At 43.8% G+C, this 14,520-nt stretch overlaps 1 protein-coding gene across 1 annotated transcript in view; it reads right to left on the reverse strand.

Moving 5' to 3' along the window:
- SLC7A6 (solute carrier family 7 member 6) overlaps positions 1–14,520 on the reverse strand; it is an 87,612-nt gene that overhangs the window by 60,065 nt on the left and 13,027 nt on the right. The window contains exon 2 of the mRNA XM_073605463.1: positions 1,541–2,077. Coding sequence (XP_073461564.1) covers positions 1,541–2,048 — 508 coding nt within the window. The 5' untranslated portion in view covers positions 2,049–2,077. The remainder of the gene's footprint in view (positions 1–1,540; positions 2,078–14,520) is intronic.

Consider the following 14,520-nt stretch of genomic DNA (forward strand, 5'->3'; position numbering starts at 1 on the left):
CCAGCACTGATTGGCATCTGAAGGGCACTGACAGACGTTACTGATGGGCCACAGACTAGCAGCTGATAGGCACCTCTCATGGGGGCTGTGCTGATAATCAATGTGCTGATTATCGGCACAGGCCCCCCCTTCTGTCAGGGAAAGCTGCCGATTGGCTCTCCCTGTCAGCGTAAACCGAGAAAAGCCATTTACCGGCACTTCCTGGTTCACACTGTGATTGGTCACAGCTGATCAAGTGGTAAAGAGCATCCGTCAGGGGCTCCTTACCACGATCAGCCCCACCGATCGCCATGCTGTGGGCACGCACCAGCATGTTATACGACGTCCAGTCAGGATAACCGAACCACCCCCCGGCCATCATTCTGCTACAGGCCGGGCGGGAAGTGGTTAAGGAATATAAATAAAATACAGCGCTCTATAACCTAAAAAAAATAAATAAATATCCTAAAAATAGTGAATCTATAACAAAGTAAGGACTTGCTCAATAAGTCCAATAATTATATATAAAGTCCAATATTAGTGCTCATAATATATATCAACTTATGATGTAACATTTAAAGGCCATTCACATGGTGTTTTCACAAAGATGCTTTCCCCTTGCCACTCCATGCTCCCCACCTCCGCACCGCACTTACTAGAGAGAGTTGTCTTTTTTTTTTTTGTGCAATACATGGCTCAAAATGCGCCTGTGACACCCCAAATGAGGGTATGAACACTGCAAATGATACTCAAATGTTCTTTAATCAGCTAAACCACCTATTTTCTCAGGAAAGAATAGTGGGTGCTCAAAAGGAAAAGAAAGCTCTCAGAGAAAAACTGCTTTAAACAAAAAAAAAAAAAAATCTAAAAGCCACCGCACTTACATTTATGGTATACAAGATCACTAAACAATCAGGAAATACTGCTCTATCTAGATCCGGCATGCACTACAAACACAGGATCTGACCTCAACCGGGAGTCCCGTCCAACGCGTTTCATCATCAAAATGCACCGTCTTCTGGAGCAGATACTTTTGGTTAACTAACGGTCTTTTATATATGCACCAAAACCCACCATCTTGCTACTCTTTCATGTGTATACACCCATCGTCCATGGTGAACTCTATAAACATTGAGTCATAGAGAGCTATTTACAGCATGTGAAATATAAATCATACCATCTAAATACTTTACTATATCTGTTTCAGTGGTGCTACTATATGAACCTAAATGCACTAGGTGGCACTGTTAAAAGGTGTACATTAACTAAAATTACAAATGTGTAGGAATAAATGCTATTATTATTTACATTAATGCACTTGGTGGCGATTTACTATAAGAGCCTTCCTAAAACCAACCACCTGTTTTTACCGCCCCCAGCTGCCCATGTGAACGAGCCCTTAAAACTAAAAATTTTGTAATATGACAAAATAAAACAAAGCACACTACATAACATAAAAAAAATGACGTACATATGTAAACAGCGGCAATAAAATTACGTACATGCGCAAGCAGCAATAAAACAAAGCAACTACATAAGAAAAAAAAAAAAAATTACGTACATACGCAAGCAGCAGCAATGAGACGGGAGGCCACATAGGGAGGTTCACAGGTAGGGAAGACGGGCTGTACCAGGTAGTTGGCAAAAGTGATGGCAATAACTGCCTGGCTAGTGGGTTCTATGATGAGCAGAGATGTCCACAGTCTGATGAAGGCCACAAATCCACCAAAAGCCTCAAGGATATATGCATAGCTTGCTCCTGACTTTACAATTGTGGTACCAAGTTCTGCATAGCACAGAGCTCCAATCACTGAGAAAATACCACCAACAGTCCAGAGGACTAAGGATAACCCATAAGAGGCAGAATAAATGAGCACTCCCTTAGGAGACACAAAAATCCCTGAGCCAATCATGTTGCCCACAATAAGACAGACCCCGTTGAGCAGCGAGATCTCTTTCTTGAGTTGCATTGGATCCTGAGGACTGTCTGAGTCCATGCTGGTTTTATTAGTAGCCTCTTCAGGGCTAGAGGAAGTAAGAGGCACCGCCAGGCTTTTCGTCTCTTCCATGATGAAAGTCCAAAGTGTCTGAAGTTAACCTGGAGGAGAAAAATTTTAAAAAGCCATGGATTAAAACGCAAGGATATTTTTAATACATGTGCAACATTAAAATGGGTAAAGTATTTTAAGTGGTTATATTTGTAATTATACTTGTTTGAGGTAGCCACATTTAGGCCTCGTGCACACTGGACATTTTTACAGCTGTTTTTTTTCTGCAGCCAGTAAACTCCCCAGCATGTTATCCTATGTGTCCACGTACACATAGGCTTTTATCAGCATTTCTTTGGCAGGGGCGTTTTCTGGATGGGAAAAACCCCCAGAACTAGTGGGTTTTAAGAGGAGTTTTTCAGCTGTAAAAAAAAACAAAAAAAAAAAACCCACAAACACTGAAAAACCCGGCTATTCAGCGTTTTTAAGCCAAAAGCTTTTGCTAAACAAAAAAAAAAACAAAAAAAAAAGCAAAAGCTATAACCCCCCCCCCCCACCAAAAATAAACTAATTCTACGGCTACAGCTTTCTACAGCTAAGGGTACTGACGTTTTTTTTTAGAACATCCAGTGTGTATGAGGCCTTAAAGTGGAGCTTCAGTGTACATTTACATGTGCAGCTCGGCATACAATTCTGGCATTTGCCGGGATGAAGGGACTCCTCCGTGCATGCATCCGAGTTCTATCATCCCAGGTGGACAATTAAAATTACCAAAGATCCCCAACCCAAAAGAAGCCAGCGAGAAGATGTCGGTGATGGAGCTTCTGGACTTGACATCGCTTAGGGGAAGACGAGTACAGTTCCTCTTTAATTACATCAATTCTAGGGTTTCCAGGCAATTGATTGACTAAGAATGATTGAAAGCAGCACGCAAAATTCCTTATCCTAACTGACTGTGTATGTGTAAAAAATTAACTAGATGTTACAACACTACTGATGTTTTTTGCATTTCGGTACACTCGAAGGACTGTAATGTGTAAAAATTCCAGAAGGTCTACAGATTCTGAGATGCTGTTATCACTATGCCCGACACTCACAATCATTTGACAGGTAAAGTTGCTTAGATCACACATCTTCACTGTTCAAATGTGTGATCATATGAAAGAACCTTCAGATCATCGCTGCATGCTCTAAGCATTAAATTGCAGCCATACATTCGTTGTTTCTCCATTTGTGTGAACATTAGGAGTACCACTAATTCTTGTGCCTTGTTATTGCGGTGTACTGTTTGCTTTGTTACGCAATTGCATGTATGCTTCAAATAATATGTATGCTCAGTACTACTTCCCTTTCCCCCCCAAATTGTAATGTTAAAGTAGAGCTCCACCCAAAAGGGGAAGCTCCGCTTGTCTGCCCTCCCACCCTCCGATGCCACATTTGCCACTTTTGGGGGAGGAGCGGATACCTGGTTGACAGGCACCCACTCACACTTCCGGCTCAAATCGTAACGGGAAGTGAGCCAGAGGTTCAGCCCCCTCCTTCCCTCTCATTCACATGAATCACTCATGCGCAGTAGGAAACTGCGAAGAAAGGAGGAGGGGGGACAGAGGCAAAAGAGGAAATGACGTACCTTGCCGCCGCGAGGCTAGGACAGAAGTACACCTTTGTACTTCATTAAAAAGGCAAAAAAACAAAACAAAACAAAAAAAAAAAAAAAAAAAAAAATGTATATCCAAAAACGAGGGGTGGTCTTTAGTTTAACCAAGAAGTAAAGTTGGATGGAACTCCGCTTTAAGTCTGTAATAGGAGACTTATACTCCCCTATCTGTTTAGAACAAGGGCATCACACAGCCCCGACATTGATTATGGACTGTTGGGCTTGAGCTGCTGATGCACTTCCTTGATTGCCTTTGATGAGCTGCTACACAGTCACTTAATGAAAAAGAACAGCAGAGAGGGCCAGACTAAGTGAGGTAGAACCACCAGCAGGATCAAATGCCACTGTAGGATGAGCCAGGTATTGCCAAGAACTAGGGGTGCACCAAATGGAAATTGGACATAAAAAAGGAGAACATCCAACTATACCAATTTAAGTTGCCAGCATCCCTTATGTGATTAGATAGGAAAGGAGATGCCCCACAAAAAATAACTGGGACTTTAACGGTAACGAAGTACAGATATAATGCAATATAATTTATTAAAAAAAAAAAAAAAAAAAAAAAAAAAATTATATACAAATATGATTTTACGATTTTCAAACCAATAAAAACATTGATGACAATGGTGATGAGTTCCCATGTAAGGTCCAGATGGCCCAACACGTTTCAGGACACAATACGTCCCTTCGTCAGGGGCATTTGTCAGGAGGGGATCACACTATACAATAAAATTCAAACACATTAATGAGTAACAGAATAATTAATCATTTTAAACAGTTGTTTCAAAAATAGGACATCGTGAACATTCACTGCTGGACCAATGGAGACATTTGCATCATGAACAGGCAACACCTATGTCAAAGAGACACAGTTGTTATGGGCAGGTCCCCGCTCATCCACACAAGCCCACCAAGATGGCACGGACTGGCAGTGAAGCTGTATATATGGGACAGATAGTTAAATAAAGACTATATACACATAAAATGCCCTGCACTCCCGAGGATGCCTAGGAGGACCCTGGGCCCTGGCTGCACGGGCACCCCCCACAAGACCGATCCAAAAGGAGAGTACTGCGAAAAGGGCGTCCTGCAGGCAATGCCCACCGACGCAACAACGCGGCCCGTGGGGCAGGCACAGTCCTGGGCACCATGACCATAGTGCTACCAGACACAAATGTCCGCACCCAAGCCGCAATAATAGGCCGCCTGGAATTCGGGAGGCCTACGTGCGCCGGGCAGGTTAGGAGGTGATCCACCAAGGGTGGTATCACACACGTCAAAGATTGTCGCCACCGGTCCCAACAGGAACATCACGATCAGACAGGAAGGAGGGCCCAGCTGTAAACACATAAAAATAGCCTCAGTCAAAAACATACATAAAGTCAATTATACATCGGATCACATTAATCCCAGTTGCAACAAAGCAGTAAGTTCAATAGTAAATTGTCTTAAAGACCACAAAGGAAGATTCCCTAACCAGCCCATATATCCACACACCATTGCCTAACCGTGGCTAATACCCTCAGGGGGGCTGAGGGAAATGGATCACCCTCAAAGTGGAAGCGATGGTGAGCAAATGTTCATCATTACTTCTCACATCCACCAGAGGAGAAACCCTCAAGAAAGGGTCTAAAGCTAAGGTGTTCATTGAGCCCGGGGGGGTGAGGTGGCCCCAAGGTCCGCGATCCACCGTGTTTCCCGCTGGAGGAGGACCTTGTTCCATACCCCACCCCTCGGACAAATCCTATCCAGAATCAGAAAATTGGATCCTGGGGAACTTACCCCGGTGTTTTTCAATGACGTGTCTGCCCAAGCGGAGCTTCGGGTTGGCCATTTTCATTAAAGTTACATGTCTCGATGCTCTCTTGTAGAATTTCAGTTTGGTTTTGCCAACATAAAACTGTTGGCACTGACATGTGAGGAGATACACTACCCCCTCAGTTTTACAATTGAAAAAATGGTGAGGTTTGTATAACCGTCCATTAGGGAGTACTATATCCTGTCTGACGTTCATATGTTGGCATATGGGACATCCGCCACATGTGAATGTACCCATTCTCTTTACATGGGTCCTTGCGGAATTCACCTACAAAAGCTCACTCTGGACCAATTGGTCCTTTAGTGATGCGGCCCGTCGGTATGTGATTGCTGGACTCTGTGGTACATAGGGACTCAGCAAGGGATCCCTACGCAAAAGGTGCCAAAACCTACCAATAAATTCTCCTAACTGCTCTGTGTTGGCTGTTATACTTGGTGATCACTCTAATGCCCTGGGTGTCATTGGTTTTTACCTTCTTGCCGAATAGCAACTCCTGTCTCGAGTGTCCATTGGCCTGCTTAAAGAGGAAGTAAACCCTGATGAGTTTACTTCCTCTTTGTTTCCCTGCAAAGGTAAAGCATAATGGGCTACTATGCAACTCATAGTAGCCCATTATGTGTCACTTACCTGACAAGGGAACCTGCGATGACACCGCTGTCCCTTCTCCTACAAAGCGTCCATCTTCTTTCCAGGTATCGCGACTCCGGCGCTGTGATTGGCTGGAGCCGCGATGACGTCACTCCCACGCATGCGCGCTGGTGCCGCCACTAACGGCATGAACGCCGTTAGAGACAGCACGCTCAGTGCATCTTTGTCTACGGTGCATGCGCCGTAAACATGGGTGCCTGTCTTTTGGAAATATCTCCTAAACCATGCAGGTTTAGGAGATATTTCTTGCACCTACAGGTAAGCCTTAATCTAGGCTTACCTGTAGGTAAAAGTGGTCTGTAAGGGTTTACAACCACTTTAAAAGGCCTTTTTTAGACAGGTGTGGGAGTAGCCTCAAAAGCCTACCCCTCAGAGCACCAGCCTCCTTTATAAATAAATCCTGACTAGAGCAATTCCATTTAAGCTATTGGCTATACAGGGATTGCCGAAACCGAATATAAATATAAAATATATATATATATATATATATATATATATATATATATATATCTAGATTGTAAGCTCTAATGAGCAGGGCCCTCTGATTCCTCCTGTATTGAACTTGTATTGTCTGCCCTAATGTTGTAAAGCGCTGCGTAAACTGTCGGCGCTATATAAATCCTGTAAAAATATATATTTTAAATTACACACACACATATACACTTTTAATTAGTAAATTAAATTATTATGAATTTATTGTTGGCCATTATTGGCACCTTTAGTGCAAGAAAGGTCAAGAAAACTGCAGTCTCTAACCAATCATGTCTGTAATCTCTTACTTATACACACTGCTAATAGTATTAGCAAAATTTCCATTTGGTGCATCTCTAGCAGACATGATACAGGAGGAGGTGGTCAGAGACGGCAGACATGATAAGAGATCAATGCAGCCTCGCCAGTGCCCAGATCAGAGCTGGATTTGAATTTCCCGCCTCCTGTGATCATGTCACACTGATTCAATGTCCCGCCATTGGATCAGTGTGCTGTCTATCACAGGGAGGAAGAAAGGAGGAAGGAGGAGGGAGGAGGACTGGGATGCGCCAAGATTACACCCCCGCAATGGGCGGCACCCAGGGCGGACCCCACTCCCTTTTTCGGCGCTCCATTATCGGCATTTTTTTTCTTTCGGCCGATAGTTTTCGGCAGCCGAAATTTCGTTGCACCACTACCAAGAACCAGACTGGTACACATAGGGACACTGGAGCAGAAGTGATGCGACTGTGTGTGGAACAGGAAGCAGAGGGGCGAGGTAACGACAGCAGCATCCTGCCCATCCACCTTGCAGAGCTATGGAAAGCAGTAATCTATATCATGGAGACATGCTTTGTTTGCACATTTAAGTGTTGCCAATGGTCTTAATAAAAACTGTGCTCATACTACTGCACACGATTGAACCCAGCGGGCTGAATGAAAAAAAACTGAAGAGCTCAGGAGGAGTACTAACTATGCAATCTGCCCGCTGAGCTATTGTGTGCTGACAGGGCGACAGCTCTTAACACTACAAAGGGCAGAAATAACAGTTCCATTGTTAGGAGAGGCAAGAAATCCCATAACAGGACTCCTGATGAGAAGAGTTTATTTTGGCAAGGGATATTTTGCACTGTTTGCAGGTAACCATTCTTCCTTTCCAAACTCCTATTTACATCAGTTGTCTGCAGCAAAGCAGCCAGAGACCTAAAGCTGCCCATATTCTGTTTGAATTTAGTCTGCTTCTGAATGAACCAGTTGAAATTTGCTCCGTGGGCAACCCCCTTCCACCCAATCCAAGAAGCATGTTGGGATATTGTCAGCCGGGTATATTCACAATCTGTGGGGCTGAGTGGGGGCTAGAACTTTTCTGTGTTTGTCCCTGTGGAAGATTTTCCTCACATTTCTTTCCTTTAGGCCCCTTTCACACCAGCGGATCAAACAGATCCACCTGTCCGTTTTTTCAGGCTGGCCCGATCATACCACCCATTATTTTCTATGAGGTGGTGGATGTGCGTCCGCTGTCACCCGCCTCCAGCATTCAATCCAGTCCAGAAAAAAAAAAAAAAAAGGGATGGATGGGGATACATTCGCCATGCGTCTGGCGGATCTGTTGACTACGGACATGCAGTCCGTTTCCATCCAACCGCCCTATAAAGAACAGCAGGCTGTCCGTATCCGCTCCGCAAAAAGTTAAAATCTCTGTAAGGATGCCCTACACGTGAGAAAAAAAAAAATAAAGAATCACAGAAGAAAGAAGTGCAAGCAAATTTTATTTCGGATTGCGCTGTGTGAATCACATGCAATGTACCGCACTGCATATATGTAAACCGATCCTTAGCGTATGTTGAAATGGTGGCTAAAAATTTTTGATCCTCCATTACCTTCCTCGGTGACAATGGTCATCAAGACAGTAGGTGAATCTCCACAATGGAGACACACGCACAGCAATAAAAACGTGACAGAGGGGACGTAACCCTCTTTCTATTCAAACCTAAAAAAAAAAACAAAAAACAAAAAAAAAAAAAAAACCCCCGACCCCTTTTTTTTTTTTTGTCTATAGCGCAAAAAAAAAAAAAAAAAAAAAAAAAAAAAAAAAACTACTCTTCCATCCGTCTGCGGATCGCATTGGGTGACGGACTACAGTCATCTGCTTGCTCAGTGGGCTCTGTACACGTGTCCATGTAAAAGCGCCCTTATTTGGGTACAGTGTTGCATGACCGCGCAACTGTCAGTTAAAGCAACGCAGTGCCGTATCTCAAAAAATGAAATGGTCGGGCGAGGGGTGGGGGTGGGGTAAACCTTCCTGGGGTGAAGTGGTTAAATATAAACCAGTACAATAGTGGGAGGGGGAGGCAATTAGTGTTAAAGTTGCAAATACCACTTTAAAAATTATGTTCTTTACATTTTGTTGAAACTATCCCCCTGTTGTAATGTAAATCCATAAGACAGAATCACAGTATCTGAATACCTTTCCCTAGCATTACAAGTAAACACACTGATGACAGAAGTCACAACATGCCAATATATGTGAATTTCATTAATGCCCCAGCCGACAGCCGCAGTATCCGTTACACATTCTCCATCCAGCCCTAACGTAAAGTGATTACATCACCAAGAATGAAGCTCTCCCAAGTAGGGCAGCCAGGAACCACATTGCAATGTCAAACAATGACACAGAGTGTTTACACACTGGTAGTATACATAGTTGCTCTGCAGGAGTATTAGGCCTGATTCACACCTTTGCATTTTTAGTGCTTTTTGCACTACAGTCCATTTAACATGGTTTCCTATGGAACACGTTCTGTAGTGCAAATCTGTAAAATGCACTAAAAATGCATAGGCGAGAATCAGGCCTTAGGCCTCATGCACACTGGACGTTTTAACAGCTGCAGTTTTTGGCTTCAGACATTTTATTCAGCAGTCAATAAACTCCCCATCATGTTATCCTATGTGTCCATGCACACATAGGCTGTTATCAATTGTTTTTGGCTGGGTGTTTTTTGGCTGTATAAAAAAAAAAAAAAAAAAAAAATTTAGTGGGTTGTGAGAGGAGGGGTTTTTCAGCTGTAAAAATGCTCGAACTTTAAAAAAACGCAGATAAAAGGCTCACCAACACGGCTCACCAGCGTTTGACATTTTTGATCCCATTGAAAAAAATACGCTCAAAAGCGCTAAAAAAAAAAAACAAAAACAAAAAAAAAAAAAAACACGATTGCAAAAACGCTGAAAAACGGTCCAGTGTGCATGAGGCCTCAAAGATAATGGCAGTCCTGAAGAGTTCTATAGTCAAACATACAAGGCCCACAACACATTATATACATGCATTATATAAATCAGTTCCTGAAGATCCACTCCTTTTGCATGGAGACGATCAGGTCAGTAGTTTCTATCCGTCTAGGAGAACTTCTGGCATCAATCGACATTAGGTGTCCCTATATTTCCCGCTCACCAAAAGTTTCTGCGGTTCGAGTTAGAACAGCAGCATTTTCAGTTTGTAGCCCTGCCCTTCAGGCTAGCCACAGCACCCCAGGTGTTCACAAAAGTGCTGGCCTCACCTCTAGCCAGGTTAAGGGCACAGGGCATAACAGTCGTAGCGTACCTAGACGATCTATTACTAATAGATCAGTCGGTGGCTCGTTTGGAGCAAAGCGTATGCACTACAACCAACTATCTGGAAAGTTTGGGTTGGATTCTTAACCTAGAGAAATCTTCCTCAATACCGCTAAAAAGGCTGGAGTACTTGGGTCTAAACATAGACACAGCCCAGGAAAAGGCGTTCTTGCCTCAGGCAAAGATCAACTCCATAAGAGAGCTGATGCGGATGGTCAGGTCAAAAGGTGATCCCTCCATTCGCCTTTGCATGAGGTTGCTAGGAACCATGGTGGCTTCATTCGAAGCAGTTCCCTATGCCCAGTTTTCATTCAAGACTGTTGCAAAACAGTATCCCGTCTGCTTGGAACAAAATAATTCAAACTTTAGACTTGCCAATGCGGCTATCCCCAAGAGTGTCCCAAAGCCCAACTTGGTGGTTACTAACCCAGAATCTGTTGAAAGGAAAATCCTTCAGACCAGTCATCTGGAAAGTGTTAACGACAGATGCAGTACTAGAAAAAAAAGACAACTGACCTGGGACAGTGGTCAAGAACCAAAAGAACCTTGCCCATCAATATCCTAGAAAATTCGGGGCAGTGCGTCTGGTTCTAAAGGCCTGGACTTTCAGGTTACGGGATTGTCCGGTCAGGATCCAATCTGACAATGCCACAGCTGTGGCCTATATCAATCACCAAGGGGGCACCAAGAGTCTCTCAGCGCAGAGATCAGTGAACCATATTATAACTTGGGCAGAAATGAATGTTCGGACGTAGATCTTCTAGCGTCCAGGTTCAACATGAAGTTAGTCAACTTTGTGGCCAGAACAAGAGATCCACTCGCTTAGCAGGTGCCCATGCCTCTCTTTAGAACTCAAAAGATCACAGCATAGATTCTAGAGGCCCATTCACACTGCAAGCTGTGCGCTGCAACACAGTAATGCGGGCTGAACCATACCACATTGCATATGTAAAAAGGGCGGGTTGCATTTTCCCACTGGGCCTTGAAGGTGCATTCAGTCACAAAGAATGGCAAAGCAGCGCAACACACGTTACGGTATCGCTCGCACAATGGTTTGCATGGGCCCTTAAAGAGGAAGTAAACTCCCCCCCCCCCCCCTTTCTTCTCATCTGCAAAGTAAATTCATAATGTGCTAATATTCATAGCATACTAGCACATGATGTGACGCTTCCCTGCAAACGAAGCCCTCGTCCTCCCCTCTGGAGGCCTCATCCATCTTCGCCCATCTTCCTTCCGGGTCCGTGGACTCCAGCTCTGTTACTGGCCATGCGGAAGCCGCTGGTCGCGGCACAGGGCCCTGAAAAAAAACGGCGCATGTGCTTATGACGTAAATCGGTGCAGTATACAGTAAATATCTTCTCAACGGTGCAAGTTTAGGAGATATTTATAGTACCTATAGGTGCGCCTTGTTATAGGCTTACCTATAGGTACAAACATTAGTGGGAGGTTTACTTCCTCTTTAAAATCTCATTGAAGTGATTATAAACCCTCACATATACCCACCCAGTGAAGTGAACAGCCTCAGATGATACAGAGATGAAACAAATCCTCCTACATAGGTTTTATTGTTTATCTTCAGTCTTCTCCGCTCTACACCCCTTCAAAAGGGCAGATCATGTGGGGAAAAAAAAAAAAAACAACTTTCATCTGTCAGGAGCACAGAGGGGGCGGAGAGACTGCAGTTACAGTGTGTTGATTGGAGGAAAGGAACACACCCCTCTTCACACAGAAGAACTGTGTTTTTTCTGGATAGACAAGCTCCGTTCTGAGCCCCCCCCCCCCCCCAACACAAATTTATCTCATGTGTCAGGAACGTAGCACCAGAGGGAAACGACACTGAGGCTGAGTTCACATATGTGCGGCCGTGGTTTCCAGCCTGGGGTCCGATGCATTCCTGTTCACCGGTTCAGGTCCAAATTTTTGCCTGAATTCGCACCTGAACCAGACCCAAAAACACAGAACCCTTTTGGAACTCGCACCGCAGCCGCTCCGGACATGTGTCACACTCGCATGTCATGCAAATTGGATGCGGTGAAAACTGCATCCAATTCTCACATATGTGAACCCACCCCTAGAGCTTTGGAGAGAGATGAGTAAACACCACAGATATATATGCTTTGCTCAGATTCCATGACTGAGGTTTACAACCATTTTCAAAACCTTGCCTCCCCCCTCCTCCTACCTATGCTGAGAGCAGCGTAAATACCCACTTAAGCCCCGGACCATTTGGCTGCCCAAAGACCAGAGCACTTTTTGCGATTCGGCACTGCGTCAGTTTAACTGACAATTGCGCGGTCGTGCGACGTTGCTCCCAAACAAAATTGACGTACTTTTTTCCCCCCACAAATAGGGCTTTCTTTTGGTAGTATTTAATCACCTCTGCAGTTTTTATTTTTTGCGCTATGAACAAAACAGCCCTACTTGCCGACCGCCGCATGTACATATACGTCCCTACTTTGGGGGCAGATATCGTGGTTATGGCAGCATCTAGCTGCCATAACCCCGGTATCCCATTTTCGGCCGGCTACAAGATAAAAGTGGTCTCTGCGGTGGATTCACCGTGAGATCACTTTTATCAGTGGCTGGATAGGCACCCTCCCTCCCGCCGTGACCCTCCGCCTCTTACCGGAGCCGTCGGCAGTGGCGGAGGCGATCGCGTCCTTTCCCTAGCTGTCCATGGAGACGAGTGAGGGGAAGATGGTCCCCACCCGTCTCCATGACACTGCAGGGCGGAAGCGACGTCAAAACGTCACTTCCGCCCATACGTCTTAAAGCCACATTTTTTCTATGTTATTTTTTTAAATGACTTTTTTTTTTTTTTTTTTATTGCATTTAAGTTCCAATATGAGATCTGAGGACTTTTTGACACTTTTTTTTTTTTTTTTAAACAGTGTAGAAATAAATAAAATTAAGTAAAATAAAGAAATATATATATATATATTTTTCGCGCAGAAGCGAACGCAGACTTGAGTAGCTCCCGCATATGAAAACTGTGGTCAAACCACACATGTGAGGTATTGCCGCGATCGTTAGAGCGAGAGCAATAATTCTAACCCTAGACCTCTTCTGTAAACACAAAACATGCAACCTGTAGAATTTTTTTACACGTCGCCTATGGAGATTTTTGAGGGTAAAAGTTTGACGCCATTCCACGGGCGGGCACAATTTTGAAGCGTGACATGTTGGGTATCAATTTATTCGGCGCAACATTATCTATCTTTTTTTTTTTTCAAAAAAAAAATTGGGCTAACTTTATTCTTGTCTTATTTTTTTATTCAAAAATGTGAATGTTTTCCAATAAAAGCCCGCTTGTAAAACCACTGCGCAAATACTGTGTGAAAACAAGTATTGCAATGACCGCCATTTTATTCTCTAGGGTGTTAGAAAAAAAAAATATATAATGTTTGGGGGTTCTAAGTAATTTTCTAGCAAAAAAAAAAAAAACTGTTTAAACATGTAAACACCTAAATTCCAAAACGAGGCTGGTCTTTAAGTGGTTAAGAAGGCAAACTGACTATTATAGAAGATAATTATAGCAGAGACTTGTCATCAAGGATAAGTGCATGTTTACACAGAAAATTAAACATTCTCCCTCCAACCTTCTCTATTCTTTTTTGAGTAAGGTAACGCTGCCCTTCTGACCCTGAAGACACTGCACACTCCAGAGTGTCAGGGATCAGATCTCCTTTAGATATGTTGGAAACTTGAGAGGTTTCCAGCAATCGTATTTCCATTAAAGACCGGTCACTTAGGCTGGCCATACACAGAGCAAATTTCTTTTCTGCAACCCGTGGTTTGCTTAATTCCCCCATCAACACACACACAGTATTGATACGGAAATCCCTCCTGCCAGGCCATGGTCTTCTCCCAGAGGGGGAACCATCCCCAATGATTATCGCTAGTGGCTATAGCAGCCGCTAGTGATAATTGAAAGAGTCGGGCAGGCTAGTTGTACCCAAATTGATCGATCGCTCAGCTTAGTACATTCAGTCTGCATCTCGTCTGCTGAAACATGTATGACCGGCCTTAGGCAGGCCATACAATATACAATTTTCTTTCAACTATGGGTTGAAGGAAAAAAAAAAAAAAAAAAAATCGCTCAATTCTGTTCCATTGTGTTCTGCCGGCAGTGAAGGCTCCATGCCAACAGATTACAATAGCGCTGCGGGGAGCCTTTCCTGCCGACAGAACACGATTAGTGTTGCTGGCTATATACCGGGAAAAAAAACAAACCCGGCAGTTTGGTTGTACAAAATAGATCAACATACATTAGGGTTGTCCTGATACTAGTATCAGTACCGAGCATTTGCCCGAGTACCTGTACCTCCAATGCTTCACCCAATACCTGG

Source organism: Aquarana catesbeiana, linkage group LG11 (assembly GCF_042186555.1).
Source record: "Aquarana catesbeiana isolate 2022-GZ linkage group LG11, ASM4218655v1, whole genome shotgun sequence".
NCBI classification, from domain to species: domain Eukaryota; kingdom Metazoa; phylum Chordata; class Amphibia; order Anura; family Ranidae; genus Aquarana; species Aquarana catesbeiana.